Source organism: Medicago sativa, chromosome 2 (genome assembly GCF_051527215.1).
Source record: "Medicago sativa cultivar Bolivia chromosome 2, Bolivia_mono, whole genome shotgun sequence".
NCBI lineage: Eukaryota > Viridiplantae > Streptophyta > Magnoliopsida > Fabales > Fabaceae > Medicago > Medicago sativa.
In genome coordinates this window covers 76,284,599-76,301,891 of record NC_140750.1, presented here as the reverse complement: position 1 = coordinate 76,301,891, position 17,293 = coordinate 76,284,599, and the positions used below count along the sequence as shown (strand labels likewise).

The 17,293-nt window shown below is 31.7% G+C and overlaps 1 protein-coding gene across 1 annotated transcript; it reads left to right on the top strand.

Annotated features, from left to right (window-relative positions):
- Nucleotides 1-4,008: 4,008 nt before the first annotated feature.
- Nucleotides 4,009-10,448, top strand: LOC146950846 (cell division cycle protein 48 homolog). Its single transcript, XM_085746805.1, has 9 exons — nt 4,009-4,115; nt 4,229-4,394; nt 6,441-6,669; nt 7,244-8,010; nt 8,254-8,475; nt 8,590-8,661; nt 8,746-9,027; nt 9,447-9,806; nt 9,974-10,448. The coding sequence occupies exons 1-9, from the start codon at nt 4,090-4,092 to the stop codon at nt 10,271-10,273; spliced, it is 2,424 nt and encodes an 807-aa protein (XP_085602931.1). The 5' UTR covers nt 4,009-4,089; the 3' UTR covers nt 10,274-10,448.
- The last annotated feature ends 6,845 nt before the right edge of the window (nt 10,449-17,293 follow it).

The window sequence follows — 17,293 nt, the reverse complement described above, 5'->3', positions numbered from 1 at the left end:
CTTCAAGAAATTGTTTATGATACTTATCAACGTTTTTTATATATACTAATGAAAAGACGAAACTCAAATATATGTTTTTCTGCTCTTTTTATTATGTTAAAGTTTGAAAATTATGAACAGTGTTTTTTTATGAAATTTTGATTTTGATTAAAAATATAAATATAGCTGCTTGTTACTTTCAAATTATAACAAACTAAATTAATCATGTTTATCTATTTGAATTACATTGACAATATATAACAAAAAATATAATATAAATTCTTGTCTTTTTAATGACACTGACAAAAACTATTATTATAGAAAAAGTTGTTTGTTTAAGGATATAATTGGGATAATGAAAAAGTCAACCCAAAATCTTTCATTTATATATTTATATATATATATATATATATATATATATATATATATATATATATATGGGGTTTGCTAGAACACACCCACTAGTTTTTATGTAGGAGTGTTTTAGCAAAGCTACACCTTAGGGTGTAATTAACCACTTTTTAGTTATTTACTTGCTAAAACACTCCCACATAAAAACTAGTGGGTGCGTTCTAGCAAATGCCTATAGGATTTGCTAGAACACACCCACTTGTTTTTGTTAGAAGGTGTGTTATAGCAACATACACCTTAGGGTGTATTTAACCACTTTTTAGTTATTTACTTGCTAAAACACTCCCACATGAAAACTAGTGGGTGTGTTCTAGCAAACCCCTATATATATATATATATATATATATATATATATATATATATATATATATATATATAATATAGATATCTACATCTATATCTATACTATATATAAAGAAAACAATCTCTTTTAGATCTTTTGAGTTGGTTATTTCGCTTTCCAAAAATGCTCTTAATTTTTAATACAAATAACACATGTAACAAATACGCACTCCGTCTCAAAATAATTGTCACTTTAACGTATTTTATTTTTCTCAAAATAATTGTCACTTTAGAATATCAATGCAGCATTTATTATCTTTTTTCATTATTATACCTTTATTTATTAAATTTCATTCAACTTAACAACTCCACTAACTACAATCAATAATGGTATTTTAGTAAATGATATTAATTTTACCATTGAAATCAACACAATTAATCATTTTCTTAATACTCGTGCACAGATCTTAAACGACGTATTATTTAGAGAGGGAGAGAGTAGATAAGAATAAATTTAAATATTTAAAAAAATGTAACAAACACGATATGAATATATATATATACACACACACACACCCTTAAACAATTTTTTCTATAATAAAGATTGTTGTTGATGTCATAAAAAAAAATTTAGATTATATTTTTTTGTTATATTGTTGGTGTCATTGAAATAGATAATCATGGTTAGTTTGGTTTGTTATAACTTTTTTTTAGGGATGGTTTGTTATAACTTGAAAGCAACAAACATTTATATTTCTAGTTTGGGTTAAATATGTTTTTGGTCCCTATAAAATGGTGACCTTCTAAGTTTAGTCCTTACTTAATTTTAATAGTTTTTTTAATCCCTACAAAAAAAAATTACTTATAATTTTAGTCCCTGCTAAAATAAATTTTGTTTAATTATCCTTAAACTCTTAAATTTTTTAACGATTCTTTTTATACAAGTTTAGAACACTATGAAAGGTTCATTTACTAAAATCTATAATTTTTTAACATGAAATAAATTAAATATGAATTTTTTAAAACGACAAAAGTTTAAGATATAAGTAACAAAAATATGGACGTAGAAATCAAATTTTTGCGATATTTTTTTCGGAGGACCTTTTAATAACGTTCTTAACACGTCTGTAAAAAATTGTTGAAAAACTCAAGAGTTTAAGCATAAATTAAACAAATTTGGATTGAGTAAGGACTAATATTGAGTGCAGAAATTTTTTGTAGGGATTAAAAATGCTATTAAAATTAAGTAAGGACTAAACTTACAAGGTCGCAATTTTGTAGGGACCAAAAACATAATTAACCCTTCTAGTTTTAATCAAAATCAAAATTTCATAAAAAATCTCTGATCATAATTTTCAAACGTTAGTGCAATAAAAAGAGCGAAAACGTGCCCGTCTTTTCGCTAGTATTATATAGTATAGATATACTTGATCTACTCCCTCCGTCCCAATTTATAAGCAAAAAACACAAATTCACACTTATTAAGAAAACAAAAACATAGTAGTTTGAGATATAATTTTTTGTGTTATTCTTGGAATAAGTTTCATGGAAAGATGTAAAAACAATTTTATTGGTTAATGATTATGGAGAGAATAAAAAGGAGAACAAATTGAATGCAGTTTGCGTTTAATTTTACTTTGGAAAAGATGATTTTTTTGAAATAACATAAAAGTTGTCTTTTTTGCTTATATTTTGGGACAAAGAAAATTAGATTTTTTTGCTTATAACTTGGGACAGAAGGAGTAGTTTGTAACATTCATTTTAAGGATAAATGCAAAAAATTGGACATATACTCCTATAATATTTGTTATACAATATATTTTGTGTGGGGACCAAAAAATAAATATTGTCTTTGTTACACCATTTTTAATATATGATTTCACTCTCATCCATTATCTTTTTTATATGTGTTATTTGTATTCAAAGTTAAGGGTAATTTTGAAAAGATAAAAAGTCAATCCAAAAGAGCCGAAAGAAACTATTCTATGTGTGTATATAGAAGTATAGATAAGATATGATAAAATAAAATTATGACATTTATACAAATAAATCATGTTTTTTTGTTTGAGGGAGAAAAAATAGAATTATGAATATATATATATATATAATGGGCTGTTTACTTGCACCTACCTAAAAACACTAAGGTGCAAGTTAACAAGCTGCACCTACTAGTTATTTACCAAAACACTCATATTTTTCTATTATAAACAAATATTATTTATGCTATTTACAAAAATGTCATTTTAATTAAAATAAAGTTTAATAGAGACAAAAGAGTGTTTTAGTAAAGTACAAGTAGGTGCAACTTGTTAACTTGCACCTTAGTGTTTTTAGGTGGGTGCAAGTTAACAACCCCCACTGTTAACTTGCACCCACCTAAAAACACTAAGGTGCAAGTTAACAAGCTGCACCTACTAGTTATTTACCAAAACACCCATGTTTTTCTATTATAAACAAATACTCCCTCCGTCCCTTAATGTAACATCCCTTTGCTTTTTTCACATTTCTTAAGAAAAGCTGTCAGTGTAATTATTATGTCTGTTTTGTGTGTTAATATTACCATATTGTCCTTTGTTTGTATATGTATTAAATTTGACTTTTAAAATTTCAAGATAAGTTAGTAGTATTAATTAGGGGTATGTTTAGGAAAATAATAATAAATGCATCTAGTAATTTGAAAAGGGGTTTAGATTTAGGGACAAAAATAAAGTCAAATGGGTGGTTAGATATAGGGACGGAGGGAGTATTATTTATGCTATTTACAAAAATGTCCTTTTAATTAAAATAAAGTTTAATAGAGACAAAATGGTGTTTTAGTAAAGTACAAGTAGGTGCAGCTTGTTAACTTGCACCTTAGTGTTTTTAGGTGGGTGCAAGTTAACAACCCCCTGTATATATACTCCTTCCGTTCGTTAATGTAACCTCCCTTTGCTTTTTTCACATTTCTTAAGAAAAACTGTCAGTGTAATTATTATGTCTGTTTTGTGTGTTAATATTACCATATTGTCCTTTGTTTGTATATGTATTAAATTTGACTTTTTAAATTTCAAGATAAGTTAGTAGTATTAATTAGGGGTATGTTTAGGAAAATAATAATAATAAATGCATTTAATAATTTGAAAGGGGTTTAAATTTAGGAAAAAAATAAAATCAAATGGGTGGTTAGATATAAGGACAGAAGGAGTATATTATAAAATATAAGAATATCTGCATTCGAGATATTTATCAAAAAAGATAAACTAAATTCAGACTTGAAAAACAAGATAAAGCATAATTTTGGCAATAAAAAACAAACGTAAACAATCTATATAAATATTGAAACGAAACCCTGTCTTTATTCACTACTCTACTGTCTTTTGTTTCATCACACAAACAAAGTCAAGGTTTTTTCTGCGCCATTTTCAAATTCCATCGACAATGGCTCAACCTGAATCATCGGACTCGTAAGTTCATTCACTTCACCGCGTTCGATTTTCCATTCAAATTTTTCGATTTTCGAATTTTGTTTACTTTTTTTTTTTTTTATGATATTGAAGTTTGTTGGTTTGAATTTCAGGAAATCAGGGAAGAAGGATTTCTCCACTGCGATTCTGGAACGTAAGAAATCGCCAAACCGCCTTGTGGTGGATGAGGCGGTTAACGATGACAACTCTGTTGTTGCCATGCACTCTGAAACCATGGAAAAGTTGGGGCTTTTCCGTGGTGATACTATCCTCATCAAGGTACTGTTTTGGATATACCCTCTTTAAATTAATCACTTTTCCAAACTGGGTTTTCACTCAATTCTCAAAATAATCGGTTTTTTTTTTAGTCGCACTTTGTGTTTATTTTTTTATTTTATATTTTATTTTGCTTTTTTAAATTTTTGGAGAGTGGTTATGTTAGGGTGTGTTTGAGAAAGGTTTTGTAGGGTTAAGTCTATATTTTAAAGTATAATAATTGATGTTAAAAACAAAAAAACTCAAAGAACAACAAGGTGAATATAAATGATCATATTATATAATACTTCAATTCAATCACACACTTGATTGAATTTAAAAAATATTTTATAATGTTCGTAATTTAATAGAGAAAGTAAGCCCTTGCTCCAAAACTTTATATCCAAACATACAGTAAAGGTGTGTTTGCTAGTTGGAAGGTTTTGGAGGGGAAGGCTATGCAGTGCCAAGTCTATATTTTAATATAGAGCAAACAGTCACTTTAGTCCCTGACTTTGCCCCTCGCTGTCACATAGGTCCCTGACTCAGGATTAAATACAAACAAGTCCCCGACTCTACACTTCCGTTATCACTTTAGTCCATGCCGTTAAAAAAATCTGTTAAGTGATGATATGGCACGCTGACAAGGAGTATGACGTGTCACAGGGACTAAAGTGAAAGTAAAAAATGACCACTTTGGTCCTTGAATCGAAAATTAATATCCTCAATTTACTATTAAATCCCTGACTGTGTATACTTATTGTCAGTTAGGTCCCTGCATCGAAAATCAATATCCTCAACTTACTGTTAGGTCCCTGACTGTGTATACTTACTGTCAGTTAGGTCCCTGACAGTAAACACGAAATTTCATCAAGATCCTTAGCAAGTTGTCAGTTTAACATGCTACTTACTGACAACACTAAGGTATCTGTGTATATCATAAATAGTTTTATGGTTTGTTTTCATAGTTTAATAAAAATATACACAGAGATGGTGTTCTTGTTTTTTAGCATATCATTCATAGAAATATCAAACATAAATGCCCAAATATGATGCAATCATTTGATTACTCTACGATTGTCATTAATGACTTAATAGTTATGTTATGGAAACATTTTTTATTAAACTATGGAATCATTTTTATAAGTGTTATAATAATATTTTGGTATTTAGCACAGATACCTTAGTGTTGTCGGTAAGTAGCATGTTAAACTAACAACTTGCTATGGATCTTAGTGAAATTTCGTGTTTACTGTCAGGGACCTAACTAACAGTAAATATACACAGTCGAGGACCTAACAGTAAGTTGAGGATATTGATTTTCGATTCAGGGACCTAACTGATAGTAAGTATACACAGTCAGGGATCTAACATTAAATTGAGGATATTGATTTTCGATTCAGGGACTAAAGTGACCATTTTTTACTTTCACTTTAGTCCATGTGACACGTCATACTCCTTGTCAGCGTGCCACGTCATCACTTAACAGATTTTTTTAACGGCAGGGACTAAAGTGATAACGAAAGTGTAGAGTCAGGGACTTGTTTGTATTTAATCCTGAGTCAGGGACCTATGTCACAGCGAGGTGCAGAGTCAGGGACTTAAGTGACTATTTGCTCTTTAATATATATTTGATTTGATATTATAATTTTTTTTTAAAGAAAGAATATGACACACGAGCATATAATATTAAGTTGTTCTCTTAATTTATTCTTTTTATAAAAAATCAAATATACATCAAAATATTGACTTTTCCCTCCAAAAACCAACTCGGCAAACAAACCCTTACAGAATTTGCAGAAATATATGGAGTAAATCTCCAATTTGGCACCTAAACTATAACAATATTCTATTTTCAATCCATCAAGTTACTCCCTTAGAGAATAAGAGAGAAAACATGATATATAGTTCAGGGACTATTTATTATGTTTTTATAATTCAGGGACCATATAGAAGAGTGTGTGATTGTTTAAGGTTTAATTTCAATGACTAAATTAAATGTTTAATCAAATATATGTGTTGGGCTTGTTGGGTGTTAAGTTTTTTAATGTGGTTTATGTTGTGTTGCAGGGAAAGAAAAGGAAGGATACTATTTGTATTGCTCTTGCTGATGATACCTGTGAAGAGCCTAGGATTAGGATGAACAAAATTGTGAGGTCGAATTTGCGAGTTCGGCTTGGAGATGTTGTGTCTGTGCATCAGTGTCCTGATGTCAAGTATGGTAAACGTGTGCACATTCTGCCCATTGATGATACCATCGAGGGCCTCACTGGCAATCTATTTGATGCTTTCTTGAAACGTGAGTTCCCACCTTTCATTACTGAATATTTTGAGTGCATTTTTCAGTTATGATCATATTTCTATTGCTTTTTTTTGAACAAAATCATATTTCTATTCTTAAATTTTCATGTATTCAGCTACTATCTGTTAACTATCCTGATTAATGGTTCCCTTGATTAATTCCTGTTCAAATACTTGCTGAAAAGTTTTGGCTTTGCTTCATGGGTTAATGCTTTTGATCTGTCTTGCAATTAACTCAGTGGTTGCTGGGACAAGGCTATTTTTCTAGCGGCCTGTAGCATGCCGGGTTTGGGCCTAAGTCCAATAAAGGGGCTGAGCAAGGAAGATAGGGGAGAATTGCTTATGTGTCAATTAGTAGGGATAGGCAACCGCAAATAGGGAAGGGAAAATAGAAAGGGAACCACTCTGTATCATTTTCGGTTAGAAGCGTAGAGGTTGGGAAGAAGAGAATAACTATGGGATTATATGAGTTTTTTCTATAATATTTCTAGAGGCTTTATTTTTTACATGTTCAAACATATATATTTTTGTCTCTGCACAAGTCTAACTTTTTTAATGTATATAATTTACAGCCTATTTCTTGGAGGCTTATCGTCCCGTCAGAAAAGGAGATCTATTTCTTGTGCGGGGTGGGATGAGAAGTGTAGAGTTTAAGGTCATTGAAACTGATCCTGGGGAGTTCTGTGTGGTTGCTCCAGACACTGAGGTCTTCTGCGAGGGGGAACCCGTGAAAAGAGAGGATGAAGAAAGGCTTGATGAAGTCGGTTATGATGATGTGGGTGGTGTTAGGAAGCAAATGGCACAGATCCGTGAGTTGGTTGAGCTTCCACTCAGGCATCCACAACTTTTTAAGTCAATTGGTGTGAAACCACCCAAAGGAATTTTGCTATATGGACCCCCAGGTTCTGGAAAGACATTAATAGCAAGAGCTGTTGCTAATGAAACTGGAGCTTTCTTCTTTTGTATTAATGGACCAGAGATTATGTCCAAACTGGCTGGAGAGAGTGAAAGCAATCTTAGGAAAGCATTTGAAGAAGCAGAAAAGAACGCACCATCCATCATCTTTATTGATGAACTTGATTCTATTGCTCCCAAGCGGGAGAAGACAAACGGTGAAGTAGAAAGAAGGATTGTTTCACAACTTCTGACTCTTATGGATGGGTTAAAATCTCGTGCTCATGTTATTGTCATGGGTGCTACTAATCGTCCCAATAGCATTGACCCAGCATTGAGAAGGTTTGGTAGATTTGACAGGGAAATCGATATTGGTGTTCCAGATGAAATCGGGCGACTTGAAGTCCTTCGCATACATACCAAAAACATGAAGCTCTCTGATGATGTAAGTTGGACATTACTAATTAACTTCCACATATGTTGGTCTGTCTTTTCTGTTTTTTTGTTGTGGCTTAAGGTGTTGTGGTTATAATTCCGTTCATCAGTTGAATTCACTACTATTTATTTAATCATGATATTGCAGTATTGATAAGGTTTTACCCACAATCAAGTTTTATATTGCTTTGTTGTGATTTTGCTTTTCAATTTCCTCAAATTTTCATTCGCTCATTTATGACTTTCTTTGTAGGTTGATTTGGAGAGAATTTCAAAAGATACTCATGGGTATGTTGGTGCTGACCTTGCTGCTCTTTGCACTGAAGCTGCTTTGCAATGCATTAGGGAGAAGATGGACGTCATTGACTTAGAGGATGAGACTATTGATGCTGAGATACTAAATTCCATGGCAGTTACAAATGAGCATTTCCATACCGCACTTGGAACAAGCAACCCATCAGCTCTACGTGAAACTGTTAGTTTTTTCTTTCCGATTCCTATATTTAGAAATCATTAGTTGATTACTTGATCAGTCAATGAGTCATTCCTTTTTTGTTGTCTGTTTTCTTACTAATGTCTGTATTAACAGGTTGTTGAGGTGCCTAATGTCAGCTGGGAGGACATCGGAGGCCTTGAGAATGTCAAGCGTGAACTGCAAGAGGTCATAAATCTCTCCCAGTACTTAATTACACATTATTTCCTTACCAATATTATCTGTTTCTGATTTTGGTTTATGTGTACGCAGACTGTTCAATATCCGGTTGAGCACCCGGAAAAGTTTGAGAAGTTTGGGATGTCACCATCAAAAGGAGTTCTCTTCTATGGTCCTCCGGGATGTGGAAAAACTTTGTTAGCCAAAGCAATTGCTAATGAATGTCAAGCTAACTTCATCAGTATAAAAGGCCCAGAATTACTTACAATGTGGTTTGGTGAAAGTGAAGCCAATGTTAGGGAAATTTTTGACAAGGCTAGACAATCAGCTCCATGTGTCCTCTTTTTTGATGAGCTTGATTCTATTGCCACTCAGGTTGGTTTTCTAGTTACTATAAACTCCTGGATTGCTATGTTATTATGCTTTAACCATGGTTGGTAATCTAGTGAAATGTATTTTTATATTTTGAGACTGTTATTATTGCTTGTACTTGTTTGAAAAAAAGAAGACATACGGGGATATCAACCTGAGCCCTGTTTGGATAAACAACTTGCTCAAGTGCTTATTGTATGTGTGCTTATGCATAAGCTTTTTTTATAACAAAATAAAATAAAGTCGAACTGTTTTCATATAAGCTCTTCCTTGTCTTACTAGCTTATGTCAATAGATAAGCTCAAATTAGAGAATCCAAATAGGCCCTTGATGTTTTGTAATATGTTTGTGATTGCTTGCATCTCTTTGATTTCATATTTTCAGCTTGTATTTTGTATATAATCATTGTGTTGTTTTTGCAGAGAGGGAGCAGTGTTGGGGATGCTGGTGGTGCTGCTGACAGAGTTCTAAATCAACTTCTGACAGAAATGGATGGCATGTCTGCCAAAAAGACCGTGTTCATTATCGGGGCAACTAACAGACCTGACATCATTGATCCTGCACTCCTTCGGCCAGGCCGTCTAGATCAGTTGATCTATATTCCTCTTCCTGACGAGGATTCCCGTCATTCGATCTTCAAGTCCTGCTTGAGAAAGTCACCGATCGCGAGAAATGTTGATTTGGGAGCATTGGCTAGGCATACTCAAGGTTTTAGTGGTGCCGACATTACAGAAATATGCCAGCGAGCATGCAAATATGCTATTAGAGAAAACATAGAGAAGGTATGTTTTTGGCAAATAGATGTATGCTTCTTTTATTCCTTAGAACTTTGAAAGATGGAACTTTCTGATTTGATGAACTTGTGCTTGCTAATATGTATACAAATATGAAACTAACTTGATGAATCTCTTCTGATAATGTTTGAACTAATATATTGTTGTGATTACAGGACATAGAGCAAGAGAGGAAGAGGAAAGAAAACCCTGAGGCGATGGATGAAGATATGGTTGACGAAGAAGTTGCGGAGATCAAGGCGGCTCACTTTGAGGAGTCGATGAAGTATGCACGCAGGAGTGTCAGCGATGCAGATATACGCAAATATCAGGCATTTGCTCAGACTTTACAACAATCTAGAGGTTTCGGAAGTGAATTTAGGTTTGCAGATAGCGCAAATAGGACTACTGCATCTGATCCTTTTGCAACTACTACTGCAGCTGGTGGGGCTGATGAAGATGACCTGTATAATTAGATTTTCTTTTCAAAGGAAAACTTGAAGCTTACCTTATGTTTTGCTTTTCACACATTCAAGTTAAATTAGTTCAACATATAATATTTAGATATGGTTTGTTATGTTAATATTTATGGATTATGGATGGTTTTTTTTTGTTATTTAGAATATAGTTGAGCACGTCTTGCATTTTGAACGGTCGCGTTTCAAAAAAAATAAAATCAAATGTATCATATATCTTATAGACTGATGTCTTAAGCATAAGTCAGACTTCTATATAATACCAGAAAATATCACTCAAAATTGTAATTGGCAATATATCAATCACAAGGAAAAACATATATAATGTGATCTTCTCACTTTCTAATTCACTACTGGTGATCTTAGAAAACCATATACAAACAAAAAGAAAAGGCTTCTTCAATTTAAAACAAAAATATATGATCTTCAAGGTTTCCCTGAATGCATTTTAGAACATCCACCAGATCCTTCAGGCTTAAAGTTAACAAATCTACTTGGAGCTGAGTTATGCCTAGCACCTTTTGGTAAACAACCCTTCACTTCTCTTCCTAATTGAAAAACTTTCTGTTTGTGATCTTGGTTTGGCATCACAAAACTTGCAACCTCTGATGAAACTAATGGCCTTGTTACTGTGCTTGGTGCACTTGGAGGAATTATACGTCCACCTATGGTTGTGTGAAGAGAATTTAGTGAAAGAAGAAGGTAAATTGCCAATAAGGAGAAACATTTAGTAGTAGCCATTTCTGTTTTTCTTTTTTTCTTATGAAGTTCTGTATTTGTTTTGATATATGAGAGTGGGATATAGGAGAGGTTTTAGAGAGGTTTTATAGTAGCTATAGATTGTTGCAAAGAGGTTGAAACTAAGTGCCTTAAATAGGCTTGTGACAAAGTGTGATATATGAACACATAGTGCTTCATTGTTATATATGGTATTACTTTGGGACTGTGGTGTGGTGAGTTGGCAGGGTGGGTGGACCTTTTGTCTGTGAAGCAAGTGAGGAAGCTCGTGAGTTCATGTTTATTGCACCAAATTTCAAATATTTTCAAATCCAAGCATTAATTAGATCTTTTAGGGTTACAAGTATGTGTTCACTTTTAATGTGTGAATAAATTTTAAGAAATAAATAGCGTGACATTGTAAAATACAGAATGATTGGATATTTGTGAGGAATTTATTGAAGAAACAAATACTGTGACATACTAACATATTCACAAAAAAAAATAAAAAAATACTGTGGCATAGCACATCATAAAAAAAAAAATTGTGACATAACTTTTTTTAAACAGCAAAACAAATTTTATTCAATTCGAGAAGATAAGTATAAGTGGTACTAACTTTACAATTATAAATGAAGTACAAGTAGTACTCTATCCATCAAATAAATCCCCACAACTGCTACATGCCAAAACATCATATTAGGTTCACAAACCATTCATAAAATAAGTACGGATACCCCATTTCCACCCCAAAAAACCATTGCCAAGACAAGTGTTTAAGTGGTTAATCAAACTTCAATTAAGGGGAGAACTCGAGTTCGAATCTTAGTTAAAATAATCATTGGTCACTCACTTCTATTATTATGAGTTGTAAGTGAACATGTTAGCACCCACTTCTACCTTAACTCCACCTTTTCTTTGTTAACTTCTCTTAAAGTATTCTTCAAAAAAAAAATTTTCTCTTAAAGTATATCAAAAATCCACTTGTTGTATTCTAATTGGGCTTCTCTTAAAGTATTCTTCAAAAAAAAATTTTTCTCTTAAAGTATATCAAAAATCCACTTGTTGTATTCTAATTGGGCAAAAGTAAAAAAGCATTTAAACTTATTTACACCTTCATTCGTACATGGTTATTACTTGTAAATAACTACAAGTCACAAAATATATATATATATATATATATATATATATATATATATATAACCTTTAAAGGGAAAATCTCTAGGAAAATAGTATAACCTTTACTACATGCCATGCAAGTTGGGAAACACACTTAAAGAACATTAAAGATTACATAGTAATCTAGTTAAGAGTTTCGTGTAGTATTTTCTTCATGGCAGTTGATCAATCATTATAAGAATTGAAGATAGTGAGCAAGTTTCTGTCGGATCATCACCATAGTCTTTGCCTCCCATTAATTAAATTAGTTGCACACTATAAAATGAGCCATATCAATCTTCTAAATGCACCCCTACCAACAAAGTTGATTATTTATTGGGGGCCAATAATAATTTAGTTAGGGTGGATGGTGTTCAATGTGAGGATTCAACTGCTGGCCATAGAATGTTCGGATGAGCAGTTGAACTTAGAAGAAGTACATGGAAACCTTGGAAGATGGCAATTATTTGCTTTGAAATTCGTGTCACAAGAATTTGCTTTTTTCATTACAATTATATGCTTTGTACTACTAATAACTCAATAACTACGGTTGAGGAAAATCTTACCGATAAAGTACGTACATTGACAAGTGTAGATAATTAAGTTATTTGCAAGAAATTCTCACCTGTTTTGTTTGGTTTTGATAATTTTCGTTATTGACAAAGCTCTCACGGTAGTTAGAACCGAGATTGAAAGTATTAAAACAAGACGAATAAATAAATTTATTCAATCAAATTTTCTTAAATATTTTTTTTTATTCAATCAAGTTGTAATTTTTTGACTTTGCTATTTTTACTAGTTTTTAACAAATAGTAGATATTGTTTTTTGACGGTATACGTTAATAGGATAGGTAAATAATAACTATACTAACTTATTAAAAAAAAGTAGCCAAGACTACCTCATTGTTGCACAAGGCTCGGTATCTCTAAGTTCATAAAAAATCTATAGAATTTCTACATGATATTCTTTAAAAATAAAAATACTCTTGTAGTTTAATATAATATCATAATTTTTGGTAAACAAAAAGCATAATATCATAATTTCAACAATATATACACACTTCGTAAGTAATTTACACATTGAAACCAACTTGGTATTGGTCAAGTGGAAGCAATGCAACTAGCCTCTATAGCAGGACTTGGGAAACCCAAGTTCAAATTCCAGCGGAGTCACCCACGTTGAGAGGTTGAAAACCAAGTGATAAAATTTTACTCGTAGCTGACCCAAAGGGTCAAAGCTTTAGAGATATCTTGGTAGACTCATTGGAATGCCAAAAACCCTAATTGTGATGAGTTCCAAAATAAACTAAAAATTACACAATGAAAACAATTTCTTTTATCAATAATATGAAAATATAGTAACATTTCATCATGCAATTTGATCTGTCCGGTGAGGAACTGATGGACGCAACGGTGGCGGAATGTGCTCCGGTACGATGGCGACGAGTCTTTACGGTGGGAGGAAAGGTGCCTGCAGACACGTTAACACTCTAACGCTCAAATCAGTATGGAAAATGAGATGAAATGTGTGGGAAAAGTGAATCATATCTTGGGGGTGAAGTTAAGTCACCCTTATATAGACGTGTGTAAGAATAATCATCCCTGTGAAGTGCGGCGCCTCATCAGGAGGCCGTTGGAGGATACGTGTACGGTGTCTGATGCACGGGGGCGTGCTCCAACTCCAGTAAAGCTAGGTGTACTGTTGCTGAAGTATTTCTCTAGGCAATGCGCCTTGGTCCGGTGGGTGTTTGGTCCACGTGTCAACGTTGGATTGACTTTCTAGCTGGTTTGGACACAATTTTTTATGTGTAAATTATGCTAATGTTTTCAAATATATAAATTATTTTTACAAGAAATAGATGGAACATATCAACCATGCACCCGCCAATTTATTTTCATTTTTGAGAAAACCCGCCAATTTAATTTAATTTGTTCAGCGCCATAGATTCATATATATGCATTTTCAAACTTTTTAGTGTCCCTTGGAACAATTGGTTAAGTTTGGTCTGAAATATTATTGACATGCAGTGACTAGTACTGACATGAATATAATTTGCCAAAACTGAAATATACAATTGGAATTAAGATTCTACCCGAAGCATTTACTGAACCTTATACCATGCAGACATTACCATTTATGATCTTTCACGAACTCAATAAATTCATAATTAAACCGTTCGATTGGATAAAATAGATTCAGATTCCACACGTGAGTTTTGCTTCTTTAACCAATTTGAAATCCATGCAACACTCAACTCAAACAGTAATAAATTTTACTCCACTTTGTAAAGTGTGTTTATTTTTTTCATGGACAAAGTAGCAAATACCTAAACTCAATTAAAAAGCGTACTATTTACCAATATTGATATTGTTAGTTGAGTTCGATCTTAAAAACACACAAAATACTAATAAGTGACAAATTATTATTGTTTTGAAACCACACTGCTAACCCTCTACATATCAAATAGGGAAAAGACTCCTTCACGTGAAAATCTAAATCTTTAGACATATTCTCTCTCTTATTTTAAAGGTTGAGACTTCACTAAACCTATCCATCTCCATTCATTAGATAAGATCAGGTCTCTTTCATGCGGTCTTTTACGGTATAAGCTAAGAGACATTTTTAGCTCTTTTATTTCAAGTTATAAAAACTTGAGTGTGTAGTTATGGTTTTGTAAATATATTTTTCTATGATTTGTTTTCGGTAAACTAATTTGAAAATGAGCAATGATATATGAACAACCATCAATAGACAACTTTCATGACAACTTCATTTTCCTCTATTTCTATTGGTTGAAAATAAAAGAGAGAGAATAAAAACATATTGTGAGTATGAGAGAGAAAGTTGTCAACAAGTTGTTGGCAAATGATTGTCAAAATATCATTTCTCTTTGAAAATTTATAGCATGAAATTGGCTGCTGTAGAGTATAGTAATTAATGTGACTCATGGCCTTGCTATTGTTATTGATTGCCAATGAGAAGCTGCCAGAGGTACAGAAGAGCCAGAACCAAAATTTACTTTCCTCACGCGGCACACGTCTTAGCTTGAGGATCTTTTATTTAGCGTCTTGCTAACAAGTGTACTAAAGGCATTGTTTAAGTAACCCAAAAAAAGAAACAATGTCTTGAAAATACAAGTCAAACATTTTTCAGAGTCATAACCGTACAATTTCTAATGCAAAAATTGCTACTTTTAGATGCTTAAACAATGCCCTTAGGGCACTTGTTAGCATTTTTCTTTTATTTATTCTACAACATTTTCAGAAGATAGAATGTTTTTGTCCCTATAAATATGTTAACTTTTCGTTTTAGTCCCTCTAAAAATTTTCTTCAACTTTTAGTCCCTCAAAAAATTTTCATCTTCACTTTTGGTCTCTCTTTTAAAGTAAACTCATATGTAAAATTCATATTTTTGAATAAAATTTTGCAGAAAAATTCATAATATTATAATAAACTCTCCAAAAAAAAAATAGATTTTTTTTAACAAAACATGAATTTAATATGAATTTTTATAATTTTTACGGTTAAAAATTCATAATTAATTTATGATTGGTTAAAAAATTCTATTTTTTTTGGAATGATTTTTACAATATTCTATCCATTTCTGCAAAATTTCATTAAAAAATACAAAAATTTAATTAAAAATAGGGACCAAAAGTAGTGATTGAAAATTTTATAGGGACTAAAAGTTGAAGGAAAATTTTAGAGGGACTAAAACGAAAAGTTGGAATATTTATAGGGACCAAAAACATATTTAACCCAAAAATTTATAACGTATTTTACATAGTATGAAATTAAACTATTTATTGATTTGATTTGAGGAGTGAAAAATAATAATAATAAACATAATTGTATTTGGGGTTTGTCAAACATGTACAATATTGTATATGTTAAAGAAACTAAAGGTAGCTAGTTTTTTTTACTAAAAAACAAAAATTATTTATTAACAATTTTTATATTTAATATAAACTTTGGTATATATTCTTTCAAAAAAAAACTTTGGTTTATACTGTCTACAGTTAATATTATGTGAACTTGAATGAGTTACTCTAATGTTAAAAAAATATGTCTAGTTGGTCCACATGTTCAGGTTTGAGCTTCACTAATATCTTTAGATATAGACAAATATAAATTCTTTTGTGAGTGTTCTCTAAGCTCTAAGATCTTTTCTCCTTTGAGCCGAGACACAATATACTCACTCTAAATATTTCATAACATTTTTTTATTTGTTTTAGCCTAATTACGAGAACTTTTACGCCTGTTAATTTTTTAAAGGGTAGTGTTAACTTGTGCCCTTAGGACACATGTTAAGAAACCTAAAAGAAGAAACTTTCTCTAAAATTTTGTGCATTTAAATGATTAAAAAATTAAATATTAAATGCAATGCACACATTTCAATAAATTTTTTCTATATTTGAATCATTAACTTGTGCCCTGAGGGCACAAGTTAACATTCTCCTTTTTTAAAAATAAATAAATTTGAGACACCAAACATGGCAATGCAAGAGGAGTACATAATCAATCACTTTTGTCCTTAAATGTATGAGACGTTGTCACAATAAGATTATAAAAACATCATAGAGTTGTCTTCTACTAGTAATTTTAAAAATCAAACTATTTAGTAGAAGACATATTTGAAAGACACGCCTGAGAAATCAATTAACTAATAAAAGAGGGGGTTGAGTAGCTCAACTGGTTTGACCTAAGAGATTAAATAAGTTAAGGAGTTAAATGCCTGATATTAAAGTCATGACAATAAGAAAACACTAACATAACAATTAACATACTAATATTTACCATTAAAATAAATTAACTAATAAAAGACAATTTCAAAATATTTTGGCAATTTTTACACATTAAAGCAGTATCATTATAGTGACTACTGCTCACACATTAATGACTATTTACTCATGCATCTCTTATGATCTAGCTGTCCATGAATCCATATCATTCCCATGCTTCTCTTAACATATGTTATAATTCTTATTCTTCATAAAATGAAAACATTATTATCAAGTATTGTTGGTGTAGGAGTGAAGGTAGCTTAACAACAAAATCAATTAAGTTAGTTTGCCGCAGTTATTTCTAATATAGTCATAAAGTAAACTAGGTAGTTGCTGATATTAACATAGTCAGAAGTATCA

What these genes read in the sequence shown, in the direction of transcription:
- LOC146950846 (XM_085746805.1), top strand. Translation starts at nt 4,090, where the DNA reads ATGGCTCAACCTGAATCATCGGACTC. An exon ending in TCAAGCGTGAACTGCAAGAG is followed by an intron (nt 8,662 to 8,745) that starts GTCATAAATCTC and finishes ATGTGTACGCAG; the next exon opens with ACTGTTCAATATCCGGTTGA. An exon ending in TTGATTCTATTGCCACTCAG is followed by an intron (nt 9,028 to 9,446) that starts GTTGGTTTTCTA and finishes TTGTTTTTGCAG; the next exon opens with AGAGGGAGCAGTGTTGGGGA.